The sequence below is a fragment of the Carlito syrichta genome, unplaced genomic scaffold (assembly GCF_000164805.1).
Source record: "Carlito syrichta isolate Samal-C Ts95f unplaced genomic scaffold, Tarsius_syrichta-2.0.1 Scaffold307669, whole genome shotgun sequence".
Lineage (NCBI taxonomy): Eukaryota > Metazoa > Chordata > Mammalia > Primates > Tarsiidae > Carlito > Carlito syrichta.
The window spans coordinates 373,095-395,820 of NW_007251765.1; the positions used below are offsets into that span (position 1 = coordinate 373,095).

General features: G+C 46.3%; 1 protein-coding gene across 1 annotated transcript in view; it reads right to left on the bottom strand.

Moving 5' to 3' along the window:
• Nucleotides 1-2,533: 2,533 nt before the first annotated feature.
• PATJ (PATJ, crumbs cell polarity complex component) overlaps nucleotides 2,534-22,726 on the bottom strand; it is a 415,643-nt gene continuing 395,450 nt past the window's right edge. Inside the window, exons 42-44 of the mRNA XM_021715786.1 lie at nucleotides 14,143-14,249; nucleotides 9,534-9,657; nucleotides 2,534-4,867 (exon numbers count right to left, since the gene is read on the bottom strand). Of these exons, the coding sequence (XP_021571461.1) occupies nucleotides 4,721-4,867; nucleotides 9,534-9,657; nucleotides 14,143-14,249 (378 nt within the window). The 3' untranslated portion in view covers nucleotides 2,534-4,720. The remainder of the gene's footprint in view (nucleotides 4,868-9,533; nucleotides 9,658-14,142; nucleotides 14,250-22,726) is intronic.

A 22,726-nucleotide genomic window follows, 5' to 3' on the forward strand; every position in this document is an offset into this window, starting at 1 on the left:
GCACGCCACCACGCCCAGCTAATTTTTTGATTTCTTGTAGAGACGAGGGGCCATGCACACAAGTTGCCCAGGCTGGTCTCAAAGCTGTGGGCTCGCACAATCCTCTTGAACCTTACAGGTGTGATGTACTGTTTCGTGGCTAGAGTTAGAGTCTTATACGCACTGTCACACACTCACAAATGACTTTCAAATGTATTGTGCAGACAGTGGAATTTTTTTTGCCCTTTCTTAAATACAGAGCATCTGCAAGTCAAGCTGCCAAAACTTTAACATTTGTACTTGATGACCTTAAACTTGAACTATAACCTACATTAAAAATTCTGTATTGAAAAAAGCCTCATTATTCTGGTTGACTTGAATAGAAAAATACAAAATGAAAGAGAAAACCAGGTGCACAAAGTTTTAGTTATGTGGGACATGTGGCACATATCTAAAGTTCCAGCTCTCAGGAGGCTGAGGCAGGAGGATACTTGAGCCCAGGAGTTTTAGGCCAGCCTCGGCAACCCATTTCTAAAAAAAATTAAATGAAATAAGTCTCACGTATGGTTCTTGAAAAATAAAACATGTGTCAGTTGCTTATAAAATGTGAAAACCAGTACTGAGTGAGGAAAGAAAATGTTGCTTGATTTCCCAGGACAAGAAGATGGTAGTTCTGATCCTGATCATGTGTATTCCTGAAAAGGGGTATCTTCCTTAGGTCACCTGGACAGGTGTGGCTATAGGCAGGTGCAGGGGAAGGAGTCCAAGGAGTGAGTCATATGGGTGGTCAATTCTAGAAGTTGCGAGAAACCAAGGAGCTTACAATACTGGTACAGTGCTTCCTTGAGTGCAAATGCTTACAGAAAACCGAATAATCATAATGTGAGAAATTTCAATCCCATTAACATCCAGAAGGACTTTTACTTGTGCATGAAGGATTAAGTGCTATGGAAATTGCTTTCCTGCTGATGTAAACAACTAGAAAAACCGAACATAATCTAGAAAACATTTTCAGACACAACAGGAAGCACAGGGTTTGGTTCCCTGAAACGGAAAGAAGGGAAACAAATAAGGTAAACTGTACAACTGTCTCCGTTTAATCCATGGAGGTAGTATCAGGCCACACGCTAGAAGGGAAAGCCCAAAGAGATCAAAGTTCAGTGAGAAGTCAGGCGCAATGGCTCATGCTTGTAATCCCAGCACTTTGGGAGGCCAAATGAGACTTTGTATTTACAAAAAAATTAGCTAGGCGTGGTGGTGCACATCTGTAATCCCACGAGGCTGAGGCAGAAGAATCGACTGAGTCCAAGATGTTGAGGTGGTGGTGTGCTGTGTGCATGCCACTGCACTCTGGCCTGGGAGGCACAGTGAGACCCTGACCAAATATATACATACATATGTATATATCTCCACAAAGTTCAGGGATGGCTGGGATTTGTAAGGCAGACTGAACAGTAGGAGCTGCAGAGAAAGTGCTGTGGAGATCGGGTCTTCGTTGGATACTAATATGCACATGCTGAAAAAAAGGGAACTCACTGGACCCAGTGGCTTACGCCTGTAAGCCCAGCACTTTAGGAGGTGGACGCAAGAGTCCGGGGATTCGAGGGCAACTTGGAGAGACCTCGCCTCCACAATAAATAAATAAATAAATTAGCTGGGCATGGTGGTGCATGCCTGTAGTTCTAGCTTCTTGGAAGACTGAGGCAGAGGGATCGCCTGAACCCAGCAGGTTGAGGCTGCGGTGGCCGTGAGTGTGCCACTGCACTCCAGCCTGGGCGACAAAGACTCTGATTCAAGAAAAAAAAAGAAAAGAAAAGAAAGAAAGAAAGAAAGAAAGAAAGAAAGAAAGAAAGAAAGAAAGAAAGAAAGAAAGAAAGAAAGAAAGAAAGAAAGAAAGGAAGAAAGGGAACTCAGGGTCAGGAAAGAACCACCAGAAAGCAATTCCTGGAGTTCAGACAGGGCTGTGAATAGCTTCCTCCTGTCAGAGTGGAAAGACCTCATAACACACAGACATCGAGTAGAACTCTCAGATAGTGTCTTGATAGTGAGGCAAAATTACCCCTAAACCAAAGACTGCACTAGAACCTAGAAAAGCTTAAAAACAAGACTTGAAAGGATCACACTGACTACAAGTAACTTCACTGCATGCAAGAACAGGCTGATGCTATTTAAAGAGAGACAACAGAGCTCAGCACACTACGATGTAAATTTTACAATGCTTGGCATCCGACACTAAAAATTACCAGGAATGCAAAACCGCAGAAACAAAGATGCATCCACAATCAGGACTGAGAACAGACCTTGGGATGTAACATGGCATCTCTAATTCTCCCTTGCCTTATAATAAAGCATCTTGTTTTAACTTTTTCCCCAAGTTGTAGCAGATACCAATATAAGTGCCATAGCAACCCAGCTATTAATGGACAGCTATTTATGGATGTAATAAGACACCGAAAGCTCAATTTTTTTCTTATTAGGGAACAAAAATGCCAAAGAAAAAACAAAGCCTGATACAGAAAGTACATTTTTAAATATATAATAAGACTCCATTTGCTCTGTAGGCGACTACATTTATTTAGAATCATATACATACAAACATTCGGAAGTTTTATGTTTCCTGGTTGATTGCCCTCTCATGTTAATTCCAATTAGCGATATCATTACTATACGTAAATGGCCCTGATGATGAGACCAACTATAAGAGAACGACTTTTTTCACCTATCATCATATCCTCTTGGCTTGTCAGTTCTGATGCAAAAATATCTTTCTGGAAAGGCAATTATTTGTTAGTCATGCAGGCAGAGACACAACCAGTTATGAAAAGCACTAGCTCTGTGAATTTACTGCAGCAGGGAGTATAAAGCATCACAATTCCTTTATAGATAAACTTTTGGAAAGCATGACCTAAAAGGATAATGTGTAAAGAAACACAACAACAATGTATTATTTCAAAATGTGCATTTAATGGCCATTCCATCATAATCAAGCAGAATCGCACTTCAAGACTATTATAGGCATTTCTAAGGTGCATGTTCAAGTTTCATTTCTTCTTGGCTTGCCGGAAGTGTTCTTGCAGGTCCAATTAACATGGAAGGTTCTGAGGCTGGTGGCCTCCTTCTTATGCACTGAAAGACGATATCCTAACAACGTCCCATATCTTGAATACATTAGAAATCTCAAGAGCTGTGTGCAATTTCAGAAAACTTAATATCAGTCATGAAAGACAGTTTTAACATAAAATTTAGGCACTCTATACTTTGGAATCGCCATAAAATATTCCAGCAAGAGTTAATGCACTTTGTGATTACACCTACTCAAAGATAATTCTCAATTAAAATCTATACTCATTAAATAACATTTTAAATTAGAGCCCATTAAATTTTGATAATTACTGTGAAACATTTGCAGCATTGTGTTGTAGTTAAATAATGCCGAACTACTTCTATTAATGACCCTGGTGCTCATCCTTCATGGTACATTTTAAACAGAAGATTCTAAAGCATCCACTGGTAAGCATCTTTCCCTTTTTCCTGCTAATGTGTGAATAAGAATGCCTGTGATCAACTTTAAAGATATTCTTCTATTTTCTGCTGTAGTGGCTTTCTTAGCATGCAAAAACTTCAGCAAAGAGGTGTCTCCCTGGAGACCTGGAAATACCAGTGCTGGCTCCTACACTCAGTTCATTTGCTCACTTTGCCTGTTGCCCCATCTGGGTTCCTGCAGTTCGTGCGGCTGGAATGGCTGGCACAGAGGTAAAGGGAAGGATAATCAAACATGTCACTCCACTCTTCACAAGGCCAAGGTCACCCAGGCCTTGTCCGACTTGGGGCAAAACTTGCTAATGTCTGCAGCGTGGTTCTGGGGTTTCCACCTCTTTGTCTGAAGGGTGAGGGGGTGGGAATGATGCCTGCCTACTGAAACATCATTGATTCCAGATGAGCTTCCTGGACTCGAACCTAATTTAGCATTGTTAGAATTCAGAACAGGGATGCAAGTTGTTCCTGTTGACAATAAGGTGAATTTGCTCAGTGGTATGCATTTATATAGCTCAGAAAACAACTAGAAAGCTTTTCGGAATCTTTAGACGATTACAATCTGTAAATTGACTCATCAAAAATCACCGACGACTAACATATAAAGATCTATCCAGAGAAATGAATTTGAGACTTATTTGACTATAAGTCATACAGATTATAGCACAGTAATTTCCCACAGGAGAATCTGGTATTTCATCAAGGGGTTTACTGGTAAATTAATTACATTGCTAATGTTTTCTGGCTTACTTGAAGAGATAATTAGCATAAGCAAATCATGAATGAGATGACAAGTTGCTTAACATGTTTCTGTTCATCGGATGAGAGGTGAGGCTGCTGTCAGACCTCTGTATGAGTGAGGGATAGGGAGAGAGAGGCGTAAGGAACGAGAAGTTGGTAACTTCTGTTGCAGCAAATACAGTCAGAAGCAGTGTCTGCTAGTTGGGAAACACTGATGTTCAATGCAAATCAGATAAGACTCACTTGAGTGCTAGAAATGAATCCCACTGAGAGGTGACAGAAGCCGGGAAACATAAGGAGATGAGTGTGGGTTTGGGAAATTCACGTGAACCCTCAGCCACTGCTCCTGAGCAGAGAGGGTGAGATGAACGCACGGAGGTGAATCTTAGCCGAGGCTGTGTCCATCCCCACCCAGATCTTCCTGTGGACATTCTAAACAACAGCTATCTTGCGATCGGGCCCGCGCTCACGACAGCACAGTTAAGGTTACAGTCCCTCTCTGGTGTTTTAGAATGGAGACTGCTTGCTCATGAGTGACACCTTCCAGGGTCTGGCCATTAACAGCTAAAATCTGATCACCTCGTTTTAATCGGCCGTCGTCTGCAGCTGCTCCCTACAAACAAGAAACAGTCCGGTTTAATCCAGAGTAAAGCAGTGTTTATTCAATTAATATTAAAATCCCTAACTTCTGGCTGGTGTGCACATAAAAAGAGTCACTTTCGAAACTACCAGTTGAAGTTTTTTCCAGGTAATGTTTTAAACTAAGAAAAATGTGGGATGTGCCGTTTGAGTAATAATGGTTGAATAGTAACCTTAACTATGAATCATCTAAATAACACACCAGTAGAAATGTACTGACACTCACATTTCAATATTCAGTAGTAAATGGAATTGGATGTCATATCATGTCATATTCATGGAAATGTAATATACAAAAAAGGCAGACAGAATTGAATCTGGCGTTAGTCTTACTGCCAATGCCATCATTAGATAGGGTTCCCATGGCATTATTAAGCAATCTGTCAGAAATAAATGTAGCCTTTAAATGGGTGAATTGTATGGTATGTGAATTATCGCAATAAAGCTGTGATATATATAAATCTATAAAAGTGTAGCATCGCTAACATTTTATATCATATTCAAAACCTTCCACTTTATCTTTGATCATCTAAATAGGTTTCTAAATGACTACTTTCATTATATACTCAGTCATGCATGGCTCCTCAAAATGGCACAAAGCAAGTGAAATTTTGGGTTTTTTTTTTTCATTCTAAAGCTGACTATCTAAAAATGCCAAGAAATTACTAGAAACACACTGGACTGGCAAGGGGAGCAAAAAAAAAAAAAGATTTACAGGTGGTTTCTTTATCTGCTGGGTAACTCTCAAAATCCCTTGAAAAGTAGTGCCAGAAGAGTTCTCTAAATGAAGCCAGACTCTGGGGAAATGAAAGCCCATGGCACCTGGCTCTTGACTAGCCCTTGACCGAAGGACCATGAGCTAAGAGGCATGAATGCTTCCAGATTTGTGTTCTCCTGCAGTGGGAGGCCCTGGGGTGTGGGGAATCAGCCAGAATTTTTCAGCTGTGAAAAGGGTGGAGTTTCTGTATGAATGTGCAATACAGAACTTTCAAAACCAGGTCTATCCTGGGGGCAAACCATACAAATCAAATCACTTGCAACTTCACTCAATTCCTTTAAGAAAGCAAGTGTTAACTGTCTAAAGACAGACTTAAACAAGTACCTCTAGTGGATAAAGTCAGAATTACTAAGCAATACTGATTTCATTAAATTTTTTTTTTTTTTGAGTTGGAGTCTCACTCTGTTGTCCAGTCTGGAATGCAGTGGCCACTCCCGGCCACTACAGCCTCAACCTGCGGGGCTCCGGCGATCCTTCCGCCTCAGCCTTCCGAGTAGCCGGAACTACAGGCGCGCGCTACCACGTCTGGTTAATTTTTTGATTTATTGTAGAGATGCGGTCTCGCCAAGTTGCCCAGGTGGGTCTCGAACCCACGGGCTCAGGCAATCCACCCACTTCAGCCTCCCAAGGCACGGGAATACAGGCTGAGCCACCGAGCCTGGCTATTTCATTAAATTTTACAGGCTAAGCTTTAAGGGCTTCAGTAAATCTCAGGTATCTGAATAAATTAGTTTGTTAAAAAACATGTTAAGTTCTTCAAGTTTCCACTTTTAGTAACACACAAAAAGGATGCTTTTCCACTTTCTGGGCTGTGTACTGTTCCAGGTACTGCAGTGTTTGCTGGATAATCACTTACTGACTCGTGGCTATGCTTTGATTTTATCAATGTGGCATTTATGGACTAAAGAGGAAAAGGAAATAAATGGCCTGAAAACATCCCTCGGGTTTGGAGTTGTGGCTCTGCTCCCTTGCTCTCTGTCCCAAGTTGGTCACTTAGCCTTCCAAGATGCTGTGATGGGTATCTACTATCTATCTTGAGGCTGGCTCTAAGCATCAAATGTATAACACACGGTATTTACTTAACATGGTAGCAGTATAATGACATGAAACTTGAAGGTCAAAAGCTCATGTTCCAGATTTCATAGGCTCTGAAACACTGCTTCCTATATTTTCAGAGCTGCTGAAGACTTTAGGCCAATCTCTTGCGAGCTTAGGGAAAAATTCAGTTGCTGAAAGGTACTAAGAACTAAGGTTGGCTTGGATTTTGAAGTTTTCAACCAATCAAACATCTGACAGAAAAGGGACAGACTTGACAGCGTGCTCATCAGATTGATGATGTCTTGAACTCCTGCATGCCTCACGTGCCTGTGACCATTCACATTTCTGACGGGGGAGGGAGGCCCCCCGTTAAATAACTTCTCAGTTGAGCAAGAGAGCTATTAAAAGAAGTTTAGGACACCACAAAGCTCAAATAAAAACCTACACCCTTCAAAATTTCTACAGGGGAAATGCTTAGCTTGGTGTCAGAATTCATTTCAGAAAAAGATTTCACCATTAAAAAAAAACTCCTTTGCTAGGTTTTGGTCTATTCATTTCCTACAGAAAACTTTAAAATTGGGATATATTGGTTTACTCTAATAAATTTTTTTTAAATCACCAAAGTAAAACTTATAATAAACTATCTAAATTATAACAACAGTGGGGCTATCTAAATAATAACAGTAACTACTATTTACATGGAAATATTCTTATATTAAGACTGCACTAAGTGAGACATTGGCTTGGGTTTGGAAATTTGTCCTTTATTATACTCAGAGCTTTTCATTTTTTGGTGTGTCTCACTTTATTAAAAAGGCCCGTTCTGTAAGAAGTAACACACACCAAGGGTCATCAATATTTACTACTAATAATGTTTCTACTTATGTGGGTACTTCCTAAAGGGGCCCTTTCGACTTGCTTAAGGACTTGCTAAGGTGTGGGGGCGGATTCTGCAGCCTTTCCTCTCTCCGTATCTTCACAGCTGGCTCTTTCAAAAGCAAAACACACCTAGGCTTAATAATGACCACAGCTACTTACGGTGTCAGGCGTGCCACAGGAGAGGGATGGTCAGTATATAGTGCGTGTACCTTGGGCACTGGCAGGCCGGGGCCTGGCTGATACCCACAATGTCTCTGAGTTGCCTTCCCGCCCCCCTTTTGCCTATCAGCAGTGTAACAGGTGTGTGTCTGGAAATAACATGCCTTCATCACGGGCTTCTAGCAAGACGAAACAGGTGGAAAAACCTGCAGCAGCCCAGTGAGGCCCAAAGCAAAGGCCACATGGCTTAAGGTTTTAGAGGTCAGGTCACAAGGTGGGCTCAATGAACAGGATCTTGTGTCTAATGTACAGTGTAGCTTTCTGGAAAAAGAATCTATCTTCCTTCTCTGGGAAAATAAAGCAGTGGGAGGTAGTTGGATCAATTCATAGACAAATGATTGTGATGAAACCAAAAGCGAAAAAGTTATACTATCAATCCTAAATGCTTTTTGGGAAGCTTCAAAATGTATAATAAGATTAAATTCCAATCCCCAAAACCACAATAGGCCAGGCGTGGTGACTCACACCTATAATCCCAACAGTTTGGGAGACAGAGGTGAGAGGATTGCCTGAGCCCACGGGTTTGAGACCAGCCTAGGCAACTTGGCCAGACCTCGTCTCTACAATAAATTGAGAAAAATTAGCCGGGCATGATGGTGCATGCCTGTAGTTCTAGATACCCGGAAGGCTGAGGTGGAAGGATCGCCTGAGCCCAGCAGGTCGAGGCTGTGGTGGCCGTGAGCGTGCCACTGCCCTCCAGCCTGGGCAACAGTGAGACTCTGATTTAAAAAAAAAATCACAATGAAGTTAAAAATAATTACTCTAAGAGCCATCCGGAGGCAGCAGTAGGAATAAATGAACACCATGACCTCTTCTAGTTAACTAGGATATAGGGGAAGGAATTTTAATTCCTAGAAACACTTTATTGCCCAGACTGAGTCTAATCTACTGGGCTGATTCTGCAACTACTTGGCACAGTACTTCCACAGAGTAGTGGGAAAGAGACAACATCTGAAGCGTGTGTCCTCAGCTTTGTCCTGATGTATGCACTGATTCCAGGTTTGCCCAGTGCAGGGCTTTCAGTCCCTGCCCTCCAGTGTCACCATCTTTTCTTGTTTTTTCTTGAGTTGGAGTCTCACTCTGTCGCCCAGACTGGAGTGCAGTGGCCGCTCCCGGCCACCGCAGCCTTGAACTGCTGGGCTCCGGCGATCCTTCCTCCTCAGCCTTCCAAGTAGCTGGAACTACATGCGCGTGCTACCACGCCCAGCTAATTTTTTTGATTTATTGTAGAGATGAGGTCTCACCAAGTTGCCCAGGCGGGTCTCAAACCCACGGGCTCAGGCAGTCCACTCACCTCGGCCTCCCAAAGTGCTGGGATTATAGGCTGAGCCACCGAGCCCAGCCCGGCACCATCTTTTCTTAAAGGAGAAAGCCAAATCTTGTTTCCAGCCCAGAACGATACTTCCAAGGTCAGTTTCCTACACTGTGTTACCGAAAGGGGGCATGCTTGAAAATCTGTGAACATCTACTTCTGTGATAAAGTCCGAAGAAAGAAACCCTGCTTGTGACTTCACTATTGAAGAAGAACTCTTCTTTTTTTTTTGTTCTCTTTTTGAACTCCTCTTTTACTAGTCTGGTGTGGGAACTTCCTATAAGATTCAAATTAAGTAAGCATACACGCACACATCCAGGTGTAACCCAAAGTAAAGCAAAGTAAAGCACTGCAAAAAAAATCTCACCTAGGTTTGATTTTTTAAAAATAGTACATTAAAAAAGAACAAAATACCTTTGCAAATATAGTCTTGACATAAATTGGCAGGTCTCCATGGGGACTTCCATAACCCCCTACAATACTAAACCCCAAGCCTTCAGAGCCTTTCTCCAAAGTAATAATCTTAGGTGGAGGTGTTCTGAAAACACAATGCACGCTGTTTAATTCAAGAATAGATATTGAGAGGGAATTTCATTTTAATGGAAAAACACAGATTTGAGATAGACTTTCATACTGCGAAACGATGAAGGTTCGTTTATCAAATCAAACTCTCAGCAGCAATCTAGAAATTTATTTTAAAATTTCCCATGTCATGTCAACTAATCACCAATACTTTTTATGTTTTAGGGGTTTCTCTTTTGTAAAACTCACTGCTTTCTAATTAAAAATAAAGTCATGATGCTGAAATTGTCAAAGCACTCTTCTATATGCTTAGTTTTGTTGTTGTTGTTGTTTGTGTTGAGGATCTCATTCTGTTGTCCAGGTTAGAGAGCACGGCATGATCCCAGCTCACCATAGCCTCAACCTCATGGGCTCAGTAGTCCTTCTGCTTCGCCTTCTGAGTAGCTGGGACTACAGGTGGGTGCCACTATGCCTGGCTAACTTTTTTGTAGAGATGAGGTCTCGCTATGTTGTCCAGGTTGGTCTCTAACTCCTGGGCTTAACCAATCCTCCTACCATGGCCTGGCAAAGTCCTGGGAATACAAGTGTGAGCTACTACACCCAGCCTTAGTATTTACTCTTAACCTAACAGTCTTCACATCATTGAAGAATGCGCATGGGGACAGAGAGGGAGCATCATCACCTTAGCGTGGTAGGAATCTGTCAGTCTTTAGGTGGGTTTTGTCCATAACGGGTAACAGCAGCCTGACAGCTCAGGACACTGCTGCTCCTTTTCTGCCCAAAGGCCCTGGCCACGCCTGCCCCATCACTTCCACCCGGGGCGGGAACTCAGTCCTCAAAGCCTGCCCCCAACGTGAGGCTGCCCGACTCCCTTGGGAGGGTGAGCCAATGCCCCTCCTCTGCACTGGTCCAGATCTCCATGACGATGACACTTCCATGCCGTGCTGTAATGACTTAACCGCCTTTGTCCACTACCAGACTAGGGACTCCTTAAATCCTGGTCATCCGGGTGTTCCCAGCACTGTGTTGTGCTTGTCACAAACTCAGGATCATGACTGTGACCATGAGAACTGACATCCAGGAAAGAAGAGAGAAACCAAGGCGAAGCAAAATGGATACAGAAAATCTGCTGCATATGTTTCAAAGCTTCGTCCAGTGTGGAAGTCTTCTCTTACAGAGACAACACGGCTAAAAATTAAATTACCTGTGTGGGCTCCAGTAATTTAACCTAGGCTCAGCTGACGCTGATTTCTCATTCCCAAATGCTACTGTCCGAGGGAAAAAACCTAAAGGAACTCTAGCATCCCTGGCCCTGTCTGACTTGCGGTAGGAGGTTCACGTTTGTATACTGGCCAGCATCACTTGTCTTGTGGCAACATGCATGTCTGAGAGGCAGTGTCAATGGCTATAAACTCAGTAATTCACGTGCTTAGAAAAACTTGCAAAATGGGGATCTGCGTGGTCTTTGGATATGCCATTCTGTCTCAACAGTCTTCCCTCTTCCCCTCCTAGATTTTGCCTGCCTTATTTTTGGGTTAATTTGCAGTTGGTTCACACTGATACCAGTTGTCTGTTGCTGTACTTACTGGTTATTTAGAGCTGGCATCCATAGTATTATTTGTCATATAAATTGTTAACTGTTTTGAATGCCTCCCTGTTTATTCCAATTCTTTTTATTTATTTAGAGTCAGGGTCTGACTCTGTCATCCAAGCTGTGGCACAATGACAGCTTACTGCAGCCTCGACCCCCTGGCCTCAGGCGATCCTTCCACCTCAGCCTCCCTAGTAGCTGGGACTACAGGCCTGGCTAACTTTTTGATTTTTTGTAGAGACAAGAGTCTTGCTATGTTGCCTAGGCTGGTCTGGAACTCCTGGGTTCAAACGATCCTCCCGCCTTGCCCTCCCAAAGTGCTGGGATGATAGGCGTGAGCCACCGTGCCTGGTCCCAATTCTTTTCAGACTTCACTTAAGAATTAGCTTTTCCAAGTATACTCCCTAATTGAGTTACACCCTATGTCCAGGGTTTCATAGGATTCTCTCTCCTTGAACTTAGCTCACCTACGATTACCAACTCCCGTTACCACTATGGATTTATGGGTCTGTTTTTCCAGTTCTCCGGCAGGTCCCAGAGGACTGGGGCCTTTCCTTACATTTCTAAGTTTGAGGGCTTAGGACCTAGCACCTGTACAGTGTCTAGCCTGAGAAAGGTGCTCAATAAATGTCTGCTGAAATAAGGGCGAACGATCCTTGGTGGCTGCAGAGCAATGCCCTCACGAATGAGGCTCCGCTTTCCACCACTTGGTGGCCTTCCGAGCACGTACAGTAAGAGCTGGCTGGTGGGACGGATTTGACTCCTGTCTCTTCTTTCACATACAGGCCCCACTTCCAAGGCTGCCGGAACGGGAACCTAGTTGCCCAAAGCTGTTTATAGTTAGTTCCCGGGGCTGTCTGATCACGAGAGATCTTTACCCTGTGCCTACTCAGTTAGCAAGTGCTTTCAGGGGAGAGGAAGGAACAAAGCCCTGCTCCTTGGTAGGCGACGTCAGATGGACTTTGTCTCCGTGATCTCACAATGTCATAACCTCCTTAACCAATTAGTTTTAATTTACTTTCATAAAGAGGACCAGTAAGAAAAAAAAGATCTCTAAATGTTGATAGATCATGAGTAATTTTTATTTTTTTTATTTTTATTTTTTTGAGTTGGAGTCTCACCCGGTCACCCAGACTGGAGTGCAGTGGCCGCTCCGGCCACCGCAGCCTCGACCTGCTGGGCTCCGGCGATCCTTCTGCCTCAGCCTTCCGAGCAGCCGGAACTACAGGCATGCGCTACCACGCCCGGCTGATTTTTTGATTTATTGTAGAGATGAGGTCTCGCTGCCCAGGCGGGTCTCGAACTCACGGGCTCAGGCAATCCACTCACCTCAGCCTCCCAAAGGCGCGGGATTACAGGCTGAGCCACCGAGCCCGGCTGATCATGAGTAATTTTTAAATTCCTTTGTGCTCAAGGTTCCTGACCTATCAGAAGCTGTGGAATTGTTACAAAACCATCCAGATTACAAGGGGAAGTCTCTGGATTTCCACCACCACGTCAAAGGGACACTACTTTTCCTAGAAGGTCCTGAGGTTTTGTTTTGTTTTGTTTTAAAGGAAAGGACTCTTGAGACTTGAACATGTTATACTTCTTTGCTTTTGTCATATTTCATTTTATTTACATTTTTGAGACGGGGGTCTCGGGTCTCACTATGTTGCCCAGGCTGGTCTTGAACTCCTGGGCTCAAGCAATCCTCCTGCCTTAGCTTCCCAAAGTGCTGGGATTGCAGGAGTGAGTCACTGCACCTGGCCTGTTTTTGTCATTTTAATGGCATAAGCTTTTTACTTTTATAATGAGAAAAAGGTAGCATGAGCTTCATTTAATATTCTTTCCTCAAGAAAAATAAACTCAAATATACCATTTAGGTTGTGGAACCATCAGGAAGAGGATGGGAATGGCCATGACCAAGAGATTCTTTTTTTTTGAGTCGGAGTCTCACTCTGTCGCCCAGACTGGAGTGCAGTGGCCGCTCCCGGCCACCGCAGCCTCGACCTGCTGGGCTCCGGCGATCCTTCTGCCTCGGCCTTCCGAGTAGCTGGAATTATAGGCACGCACTACCATGCCCGGCTGATTTTTTGATTTATTGTAGAGATGAGGTCTCGCTGCCCAGGCGGGTCTCGAACCCGCGGGCTCAGGCAATCCACTCACCTCAGCCTCCCAAAGGCGTGGGATTACAGGCTGAGTCACTGAGCCTGGCTCCAAGAGATTCTTCAAATGAACCATCTAGACCAGTCAACAAACATTTATTGAGCACCTACTAGTGGCCAGGCACTGCTGAGACTGAGGATAATAACTTTAGGCATTCTTTCTCAAAGGAGGAAAATCTCTGCCTGTCTGTGGCAGTATCACCCTGGGGGCCTTGTTAACATCAGATTTCTGGAATCTACTGCAGACCCCCTAATCATGAAATCTAGAAATGGGACCTGGAATCTTTCAACATACTCCTCAGATGACTTTCATGCACGTTCTCGTTTGAAAAACGCTGCTTTAATGAGCAACTGTAACTGCAATGACTGGTTTTCACGAAACATGCCAGCAAGCATAACATCAAGACTTAATCTCACAATGAGATTTTAGCTTGGAAAACTGAGGAAGCATGGTTCCTCGCACAATCAAGCAGGGTGCACCTGGGCCCTACATCTGTGGTTTCTTAGGGAAGAAGGCCCATGTCAACCTGACCGGATGCAGCGTGTGTGTACACCCTGCAGCAACGGTCTTTTAGAACTCACGCGGCAGAACTAAGCTTCGTGAGAAGTGAGGAAACCCCCGTGCCTTCTTGGAGACCTTCTAGAAATTAGAAAGGGTAATGTGCACGCTTCTCTCCTTTAGAGGGTTTGCTCTAGTATCTAGAAGAGTTCTCAGGAGCTTTGCCCACGCATGTAACAGGCCCTCTACCTCTAGAATACTCACTCTGCATCTTCCGGGAGGTGTTCGACAGAGGGAGAGCCAAGGTGGCAGCCGGTAGACATGCTCTCAAGCTGAGATGCTATGGCACTTATATTGGTATCTGCTACAACCTGGGGAAAAGTTAGAATAAGGGGTTTCATTACGAAGGAGAGAATTAGAGACGCCATGTTCCACCCCGAGGCCCATTCTCAGCCCTCATCCTATCCAGCCTGCCTGCAGCATTTGACGCGAGGGATTATTCCCTCTCCAATAATTTTCTCCGCTTGGCTTCCATGACACCACACTCACTAGTTCCTTTCCATTATTCTGGCCATTCCTTCCCATCTTCCCAATCTCCTTAAGTTTCTTATTTTTTTTCTACCTCAACATATTATCTTAGCCTTCATCTCTTATTCTGCCCCATCTCATGAATTTAAAGACCATCTACAAGGTCTGACAATTAACTTCGTGAACTCATCCTAGGAAAAATGTGCTATTCGCGCTCTCATGCGATCCGGTGCATTCAGGCTGCCATGACCCCGGATGCAGGGGCTGGCAATTGGGCATGGTGGCTCACGCCTATAATCCCAGCATTTTGGGAGGCCGAGGTGAGAGGACTGTCTGAGCCCACAGGTTCGAGACCAGCCCGGGCAACTTGGCGAGACCTCGTCTCTACAATCAAAAAATAATCCGGGCATGGTGGTGTGTGCCTGTAGTTCCAGCTACTTGGAAGGCTGAGGTGTAAGGATCGCCGGACCCAGCAGGCCGAGGCTATGGTGGCCACGAGTGTGCTACTACACTCTAGCCTGGGTGACGAAGTAAGACTCCAAATTTTAAAAAATGGTGTTACACACTTCATTGCTGAATATCAGGTCTCACTTTATCGCCCTGGCTGGAGTGCAGTGGCACAACCGTGGCTCACTGCAGCCTTGACCTCCTGGGCTCAGGCGGTCCTTCTGTCTCAGCCTTCCAAGTAGCTAGGACTACAGATGTATACCGCCATGTCCGGCTAACTTTTTTACTCTTTTGTAGAGACAAGGTCTCACTATGTTGCCCAGGCTTGTCTCAAACTACTGGACTCAAGCAATCCTCCCACCTCGGCCTCCCAAAGTGCTGGAACTACAAGACATGAAACACTGTGCCTGGGCCAGGTGCGGTGACTCATGCCTATAATCCCATTACTTTGGGAGGTTGAGGTGAATGGACTGCCTGAGCCTGCGGGTTCGAGACCAGACTGGGCAACTTGGCAAGAACTTGTCTCTATAATAAATCAAAAAATTAGCCTGGCATGGTGGTGTGTGCCTGTAGTTCCAGCTACTTGGAAGGCTGAGGCAGAAGGATCACCTGAGCCCAGCCGGCCGAGGCTGCGGTGAGCCATGGTTGTGCCACTGCCCTCCAGCCTGGGTCACAGAATGGGACTCTAACCCCACCCAAAAAAAAGACACTGTGTCTGGTCTTCCCTCACGTCAGCTTCCCTGGCTACTCCTATCAACATTTCCACACCAACACCCTGGCCCAACATTTCACTTCCCCAGCCCTATTTCTTATTTCCTTCTTACCATCATTGCTATAGAATAAACTGCATATATCTTAACTTATTTATCATATTTATTGTCAGTCACTTCATACTAAAATGTGAGGGCAGGAAGTTTATCTGCTTTGTTCACTACTGTAGCCCCTATCATACAGAACCGTGCCTGGCATATAATAGTAGGTGCTCAGTAAAGAGAATGGATGAATATCTCTGACTCCCTGAGATTTGCCTTTTATTTGGTCTTAAACAAAGGTATAGTAGAAAAATGCCATTGAAGCATTCACTTTGGCTAGGTGTAGTGGCTCATGCCTGTAATCCCAGCACTTTGGGAGTCTGAGGCGGGAGGATAAATGGAACCCAGGAGTTCAAGACCAGCCTGGGCAACATAGGGAGACCTCATCTCTACAAAACATCAGAAAATTAGCTGGGTGTGGTGGCACAAGCCTGTAGTCCCAGCTACATGGGAGGCTGAGGCAGAAGGATTGCCTGAGCCCAGGAGGTCGAGATTGTGTGATTGTGCCACTGCACTCTAGTCAAGACCTCAACACACACAAAAAAATTCACTTTGCATTTGTATTCTGCAAATAACATTCTAAAGCACTGAGAAGAAACCCAGTATATCTCTGGGAGTTCACACCAGGACTGAGTGGCATTCCAGAGCTCAGTTTCAGCCTGCCTGCATATCAGTTTCCTCATCTATTAAATGGGAAACATAAAAGCCTTCCTCGCTTCCTCATCCTGGAGTTTGTCTTCTGCCTCAACCAGTTACAGGACCTTCTTTCTCAAGAGCTCCTTGGTTACCCTGCTTCTGGGTTAGATCGACAGTCCTCCTTCTGGGTTAGAATCCGTATTGAGCAAGGACGCAGGGGACTTTGCTGCCCAGGAGTTTGACTTGACTGCAGTTTCAGAATAGGTCAACAGGGGGCACGGCTGCCTAAACCGCTAGCCTCTGCCAAGTGGAGGGAAAAGAGAAAAGCAACGGGCCGCCCAGTTGGATTGGAATGCATCTGGGGTGAAGCATCTCGTGCTGGGGAAAAACATAGCCAGGTGCAACTTGCAAGATCTTCTGGAAACACCATCACGTGAAGGAGGACTGAATGTACTAGGGAATACTGAGGACAAAAGACTCTGGGAGGAAACGACAGATGCTCCGTGACCACAGAAGTCTGCCCTCTCACCACCAGCATTCTGCGGTCTTCCACGGCAGGTGCATGGAAGAGTCACCTTTCCCCTGACCTCTTGGTGCTCACCATCCTCTTGACCTTCTCAACTCTGGCTTCCCTCCCCATCACCCACCCACACTTCCTCACCCCATGCTCTCCTGGCTCTCCACATGCTGCTGGAGCCATCTTTTCCATCTCTTTGCTATTCCTCCATGAAGCTCTCATGGCTTAGTCGTAGACACCCTGCCCACACGCTCAGGCTCAAGGGTCGGTACATTCCCATGGCCTTACACTCTAACGATGTGCTCGCAATCCCAGCTTAGTCTGTGAAATCCAATTGCCAAGGTGACACGTGCATCTTGATATCTCAGAATCCAGACCCTTGCTCTAACAACGCCATTCCCCTCAATTCACTTTTCATCTAGGTTCCCTCATTTTATTTATTTATTTATACTTATTTTTTTGCATTGGAGTCTCACCCTGTCGCCCAGCCTGGAGTGCAGTGATGCTCTCACGGCCACTGCAGCCTCAACCTGCTGGGCTCAGGAAATCCTTCCACCTCAGCCTTCCAAGTAGCTGGAACTACAGGCACGCGCCACCATACCTGGCTAATTTTTTGATTGATTGTAGACATGAGGTCTCACCAAGTTGCCCAAGCTGGTCTCGAACCCGTGGGCTCAGGCAATCCTCTCACCTCAGCCTCCCAAAGTGCTGGGATGACAGGCGTGAGCCAATGCGCCCGGCCAACTTTTATTTTATTTCTAGAGACAGGTTCTTGCTCTGTTGCCTAGGCTGGAGTGCAGTGGTGTGATCATATTTCACTGCAGCCTCAACCTCTGGGCTCAGGTGATCCTCCCACCTCAGCCTCCCGAGTAGCTGCAGTTACAGGCACACAGCAACTTGGAGAAAGAGTCTTTTTTCTTTCTGAGTGGAAGTCTCACTCTGTCACCTAGGCTGGAGTGCAGTGGCACGTTCATGGTCACTGTAGCCTCGACTTGCTGGGCTCAGGCTATCCTTCCACCTCAGTCTTTCAAGTAGCTGAAACCACAGGCACACGCCATCACACCTGTTAATTTTTCTGATTTACTGTAGAGACAAGGTCTTGTTAAATGGCACAGGCTGGTCTCGAACTCCTGGGCTCAGACAGTCCTTTTGCCCCTACCTCCCAAACTGCTGGGATTACAGGCATGAGTCACAGTGCCCAGCTACCAAGAGGCTATACTTTTTTTTTTTTTTGAGTTGGAGTCTCACTTGGTCGCCCAGACTGGAGTGCAGTAGCCGCTCCCGGCCACCGCAGCCTCGACCTGCTGGACTCCGGTGATCCTTCTGCCTCAGCCTTCCAAGTAGCCGGAATTACAGGCACGCGCTACCACGACCGGCTAATTTTTTAATTTTATTGTAGAGATGAGGTCTCGCTGCCCAGGCGGGTCTCAAACCTGCGGATTCAGGCAATCCACTCACCTCAGCCTCCCAAGGGCGCGGGATTACAGGCTGAGCCACCGAGCCCGGCTGAGGCTATACTTTTAAGAGTTCACGAAACCAGTCATACAAGTTACAAAACCAAAGTCATAGTTCCATTAGGGTAAAAATCAAAATTTTAAAAGTCTAGCTGCAAAGTATAAAAAAACACTTCAATAGCTCCGTCTTATGGAAAAACTCAAACCTGAAGTCCATTTGCTCACCCCCTTGCTGTGAAACCACAAAGGGGCCTCCCACACATAAATCACACTGAATCCTGGAGACCCACTGAGGGTCCTTGGGGTTGTCCAGGCTCCCACCTGTTTTGTAAGGTGGAACCCAAGGGGTTGAACGAGAAACGAGATTTTTCACTTGGTCTTTTGCAGGCAGACAAGGAGTGCACAAATCTGTCAGGACTTCACTGCCCTAAGACACCAGCATCTAGCTCCTCAGTTTTAAGAGGCGAACTGATAGGCCACAGAGTTAAACCTCCCTGGGGGCTTGACTTGTGAAATGGGATCATCTGATCTCCAAAGGGTGTGTCCAGCTATATATGAGAGTGTGTCTGCGAGTCCTGGCTCAGTCCTGCCTCTGGCGTGGTTTTCTCCCATCACCAAGGACTGAGGTATGGAGGTAAGGCTGGGAGATGTCTGAAGGCAAATAGGCTAATGGGCAGTTGGCTGTTTTTTTTTTTTCCATTTTGAGTTGGAGTCTCACTCTGTCACCCAGGCTGGAGGGCAGTGGCACGCTCCCGGCCACTGCAGCCTTGACCTGCTGGGCTCTGGCGATCCTTCTGTTTCAGCCTTCCAAGGAGCTGGAACTACAGGCACATGCCGTCATGCCTGGCTAACTTTTTGATTGATTGTAGAGTTGAGGTCCCACCAAGTTGTCCAGGCTGGTCTCAAACCCATGGGGTCAGGAAGTCCTTTCACCTCGGCCTCCCAAAGTGCTGGGATTATAGGCGTGAGCCACCGCGCCTGGCCAGTTTGCTCTTTTAAAAAAGTAATACTTTTTTTTTTTGAGTTGGGAGTCTCATTCCTTCGCCCGGGCTGGAGTGCAGTGGCATGCTCAGGGACACCCCAGTGTCGACCTTCTGGGCTCCAGCGATTCTTCCACCTCAGCCCTCCAAGTAGATGGAACTACAGACTCGCACTACCACGCCTGGCTATTTCTGATTTTACTGTAGAGACGAGGTCTCGCCAAGTTGCCCGGGCTGGTCTCGAACTCACAGGCTCAGGCAATCCAAAGTGCTGGGATGACAGGCTGAGCCACCGAGCCCGGCCAAAAGTAAATCTTAAGCCCCTGGGTATAAACTTCTGCGATGGGTTATGAGAACTGGGTGGAGGCAGAAAAAACCAAGGGGAATCATGAGAGGAGAGGAGAGGGGAAGGACGGGGGTTTCTCCCGGGGAAGGTAGAGGGACGCTGAGGTCCTTAACCAGACAACAGGTATTAAAGACTCTGGGACTTGAATGTCATTTAAGAGCTGGAGTGTCTGGGGTCCTCCCGCCTGGGTGGGCCCAGCTCCAGGCCTGAGGTCCGCAGCTGTGGTCTGGCGCTTCACACGACTCAGGTCAGCAGCCTCTCCTCTTGTCCCCCTAGACGCAGAGGCTGTGCTGATGTCCCTGGCTCAACCCAGATCCTTCGAGACGTGAGCCTCAAAACCCGCAGGTCCTCCCTGTCAGGTGCAGAGCTGCTGCTGAATCTTGAGAGCAGTTGAAAGTCGAACTGCTAGTGACAAGCATTTCAGTCTCCTAAGTGGCCAAGAGGTTGCACCGATTGAAAGCCACACCGGGCATTTCATGGAAGTCCTTCGTTTCTCTATTCTCCCCGACCCTTTATCGTTTAGTAACTGCCTGCCTGAGATGGTGGAGACCACCAGCCTGAAAGAAGAGGAGAAGGAAGAGGGGGGGAAAGTCCCCCCACCTGAGGAGGGGGAAGCCACTGGCCTGAAGGAAGGAGAAGAGATGACCTCGTCAGAGAAGGGGGCGGCCACTGACTTGAGGGCACAGGAGGAGGAGCTCCCCCCACGGGAGGAGGGGGTGACTCTGGGCCTGAAGGAAGAGGCCGGGGAAATGCCCCTACCAGAGGAGAGGGAGATGGGGGATCCGAAAGAAGAGAAGGAGGAGGTTCCCCCACTGGAGGGGGAAGCCACAGATCTACAGAAAGAAGAGGAAGAAATACTCTCAGCAGAGGGGAAGGCCACGGAGCCGAAGAAAGACAGGGAAGCAGCCTTGCCATCTGGGCCTAAGGAACAAGCAGAGACGTCTGCCTGTGTGGAGCAAGAGCCAGTCAGCGTGTTTCCTTCCCAGTCTGTGTTTCCCCCTCCAGCTGCTCTCCCCCCGCATTGCATGTTCCCCGCTCGGAGTGAATTTCTCCCTCCAGCTGCACTCCCCCTTCACTCTGTGTTTCCCCCTCACTCTGCGTTTCTCCCCCCGAGAGAATTTCCCCCTCCAACCGCTCTCCTCCTGCACTCTGTGTTTCCCCCTCACTCTGTGTTTCCCCCTCAGAGTGAATTGTCCCTTCCAGCTGTACTCCCCCCTTACTCTGTGTTTCCCCCTCCAACTGCACTTACAGCTTACTGTATGTTTCCTCCTCCGAATGGGTTTCCCCCTCTGAGAGGGTTTCCCCTTCAATCTTAATTGCCTTCATTTGTGCCAAGCGCTTTTCTTCAAGAAGGTATTTATTCTGATATACTCTCCTGTGATCTAGCGCCTGTGGCATTTCATAACTTGAGTTAAAAGCATTAGAAAAATCAGTAGAACACTGTATATTTAATAAACTTTCTAAATGAGTCATAAGGCACGGGTCTTTATTGCATGGACTTGGGATGAGTACGCTTCTTTAAAAACAGGTTTGAAGCCGGGCTCGGTGGCTCAGCCTGTAATCCCGCGCCTTTGGGAGGCTGAGGTGAGGGGATTGCCTGAGCCCGCGGGTTCGAGACCCGCCTGGGCAGCGAGACCTCATCTCTACAATAAATCAAAAAAAAATCAGCCGGGCGTGGTAGCGCCTGCCTGTAATTCCGGCTACTTGGAAGGCTGAGGCGGAAGGATCGCTGGAGCCCAGCAGGTCGAGGCTGCAGTGGCCGGGAGGGGCCACTGCACTCCAGTCTGGGCGACAGAGTGAGACTCCAACTCAAATAAATAAATAAATAAATAAATAAAATAAAAACAGGTTTGGGGCTGGGCTCGGTGGCTCAGCATGTAATCCCAGCACTATGAGAGGCCAAGGCAAGTGGATTGCCTGAGCCCACGGGTTTGAGACCCACCCGAGCAACTTGGCGAGACCTCGTCACTACAATAAATCAAAAATTAGCCTATAGTTCCAGCCACTTGGAAGGCTGAGGCAGGAGGATCGCCAGAGCCCAGCAGGTCGAGGCTGTGGTGGCTGGGAGTATGGAACCACATTCCAGTCTGGGTGACAGAGTGAGACTTCAACTCAAACAAAACCAAACAGGTTTGGGGATTATGTTTTAGAGAACTGAGAGGTAAAAACAAGTGGGATATTATAGTGCTCAAAAGCTCGAGCTCCTTGCTTAAAACTTTCCTACGCGTCGAATCCTGGAAGGGAACAAGATTAGCCCTTAGATTTGTTAGGGTCCAAGTGTTTTGGCACAAAATATACAATTCAGCGCTCCTTCCCAGTTGAATCCTAGAACTGCAGGCACAGACATGCTGGTAACAGGGAGGCTGTGATTTGCAGGTGACCCCTGTGGCAGTGGCATCGTCAGATGGGGACACGTTCCAGAAGAAAAATCAACAACAGTCCAGGCCTGGCCTTTGGTGTAACTTAATCAAACAGAAAGCACAGCCGCTTTAACGTTTTAAGCTAGAATCTAGTGACATTGATTTTAGGGACATCAGAATATACTGATTTTTTAATCTGAAGCACAATGCAAAAAGGGCAAACTGCCAGCCACATCGCCATCTATCACAGGGCTCCCCACCAGACCGGTACCAGTCAGATCAGAGGTGGTGTCGGATTCTCACAGGACTGTGGACTCCATCGTGAACATGTGAAGCATGTAGGCTGCACACCCTTGTGAGTATGATTGACTGCATATACCCCGCCCCATCCCTGTCCCGCAGAAACACTGTCTTCCATGTAACTGGTCCCTGATGCCAAAAAGGCTGGGGACCGCTGACCTAGCACATACCTCAATGCCACTCTGGAAAACCACGCTGGGAATGCCACTCCGGGAAACTATTCTGCCTCCAGGAATTTAAAAAGGAATTTTAGTGTCCTCTGACTTCCAGCCTATGTTGTTCTAATGAAGGTAGTGAGATACCACTTATTGAGTGCTAACCATTTGTAACACACTGGATTTATCATAAGACACCTTATGTTCCACCCCATTTACTCCTCGGAGCAACCCTGTCAGAAAAGAGTTCTATAACCCTTATTTTAGAGGAAGCTGAAGATTAGACTTTAGTGATGTAACCGAGTACTTTATT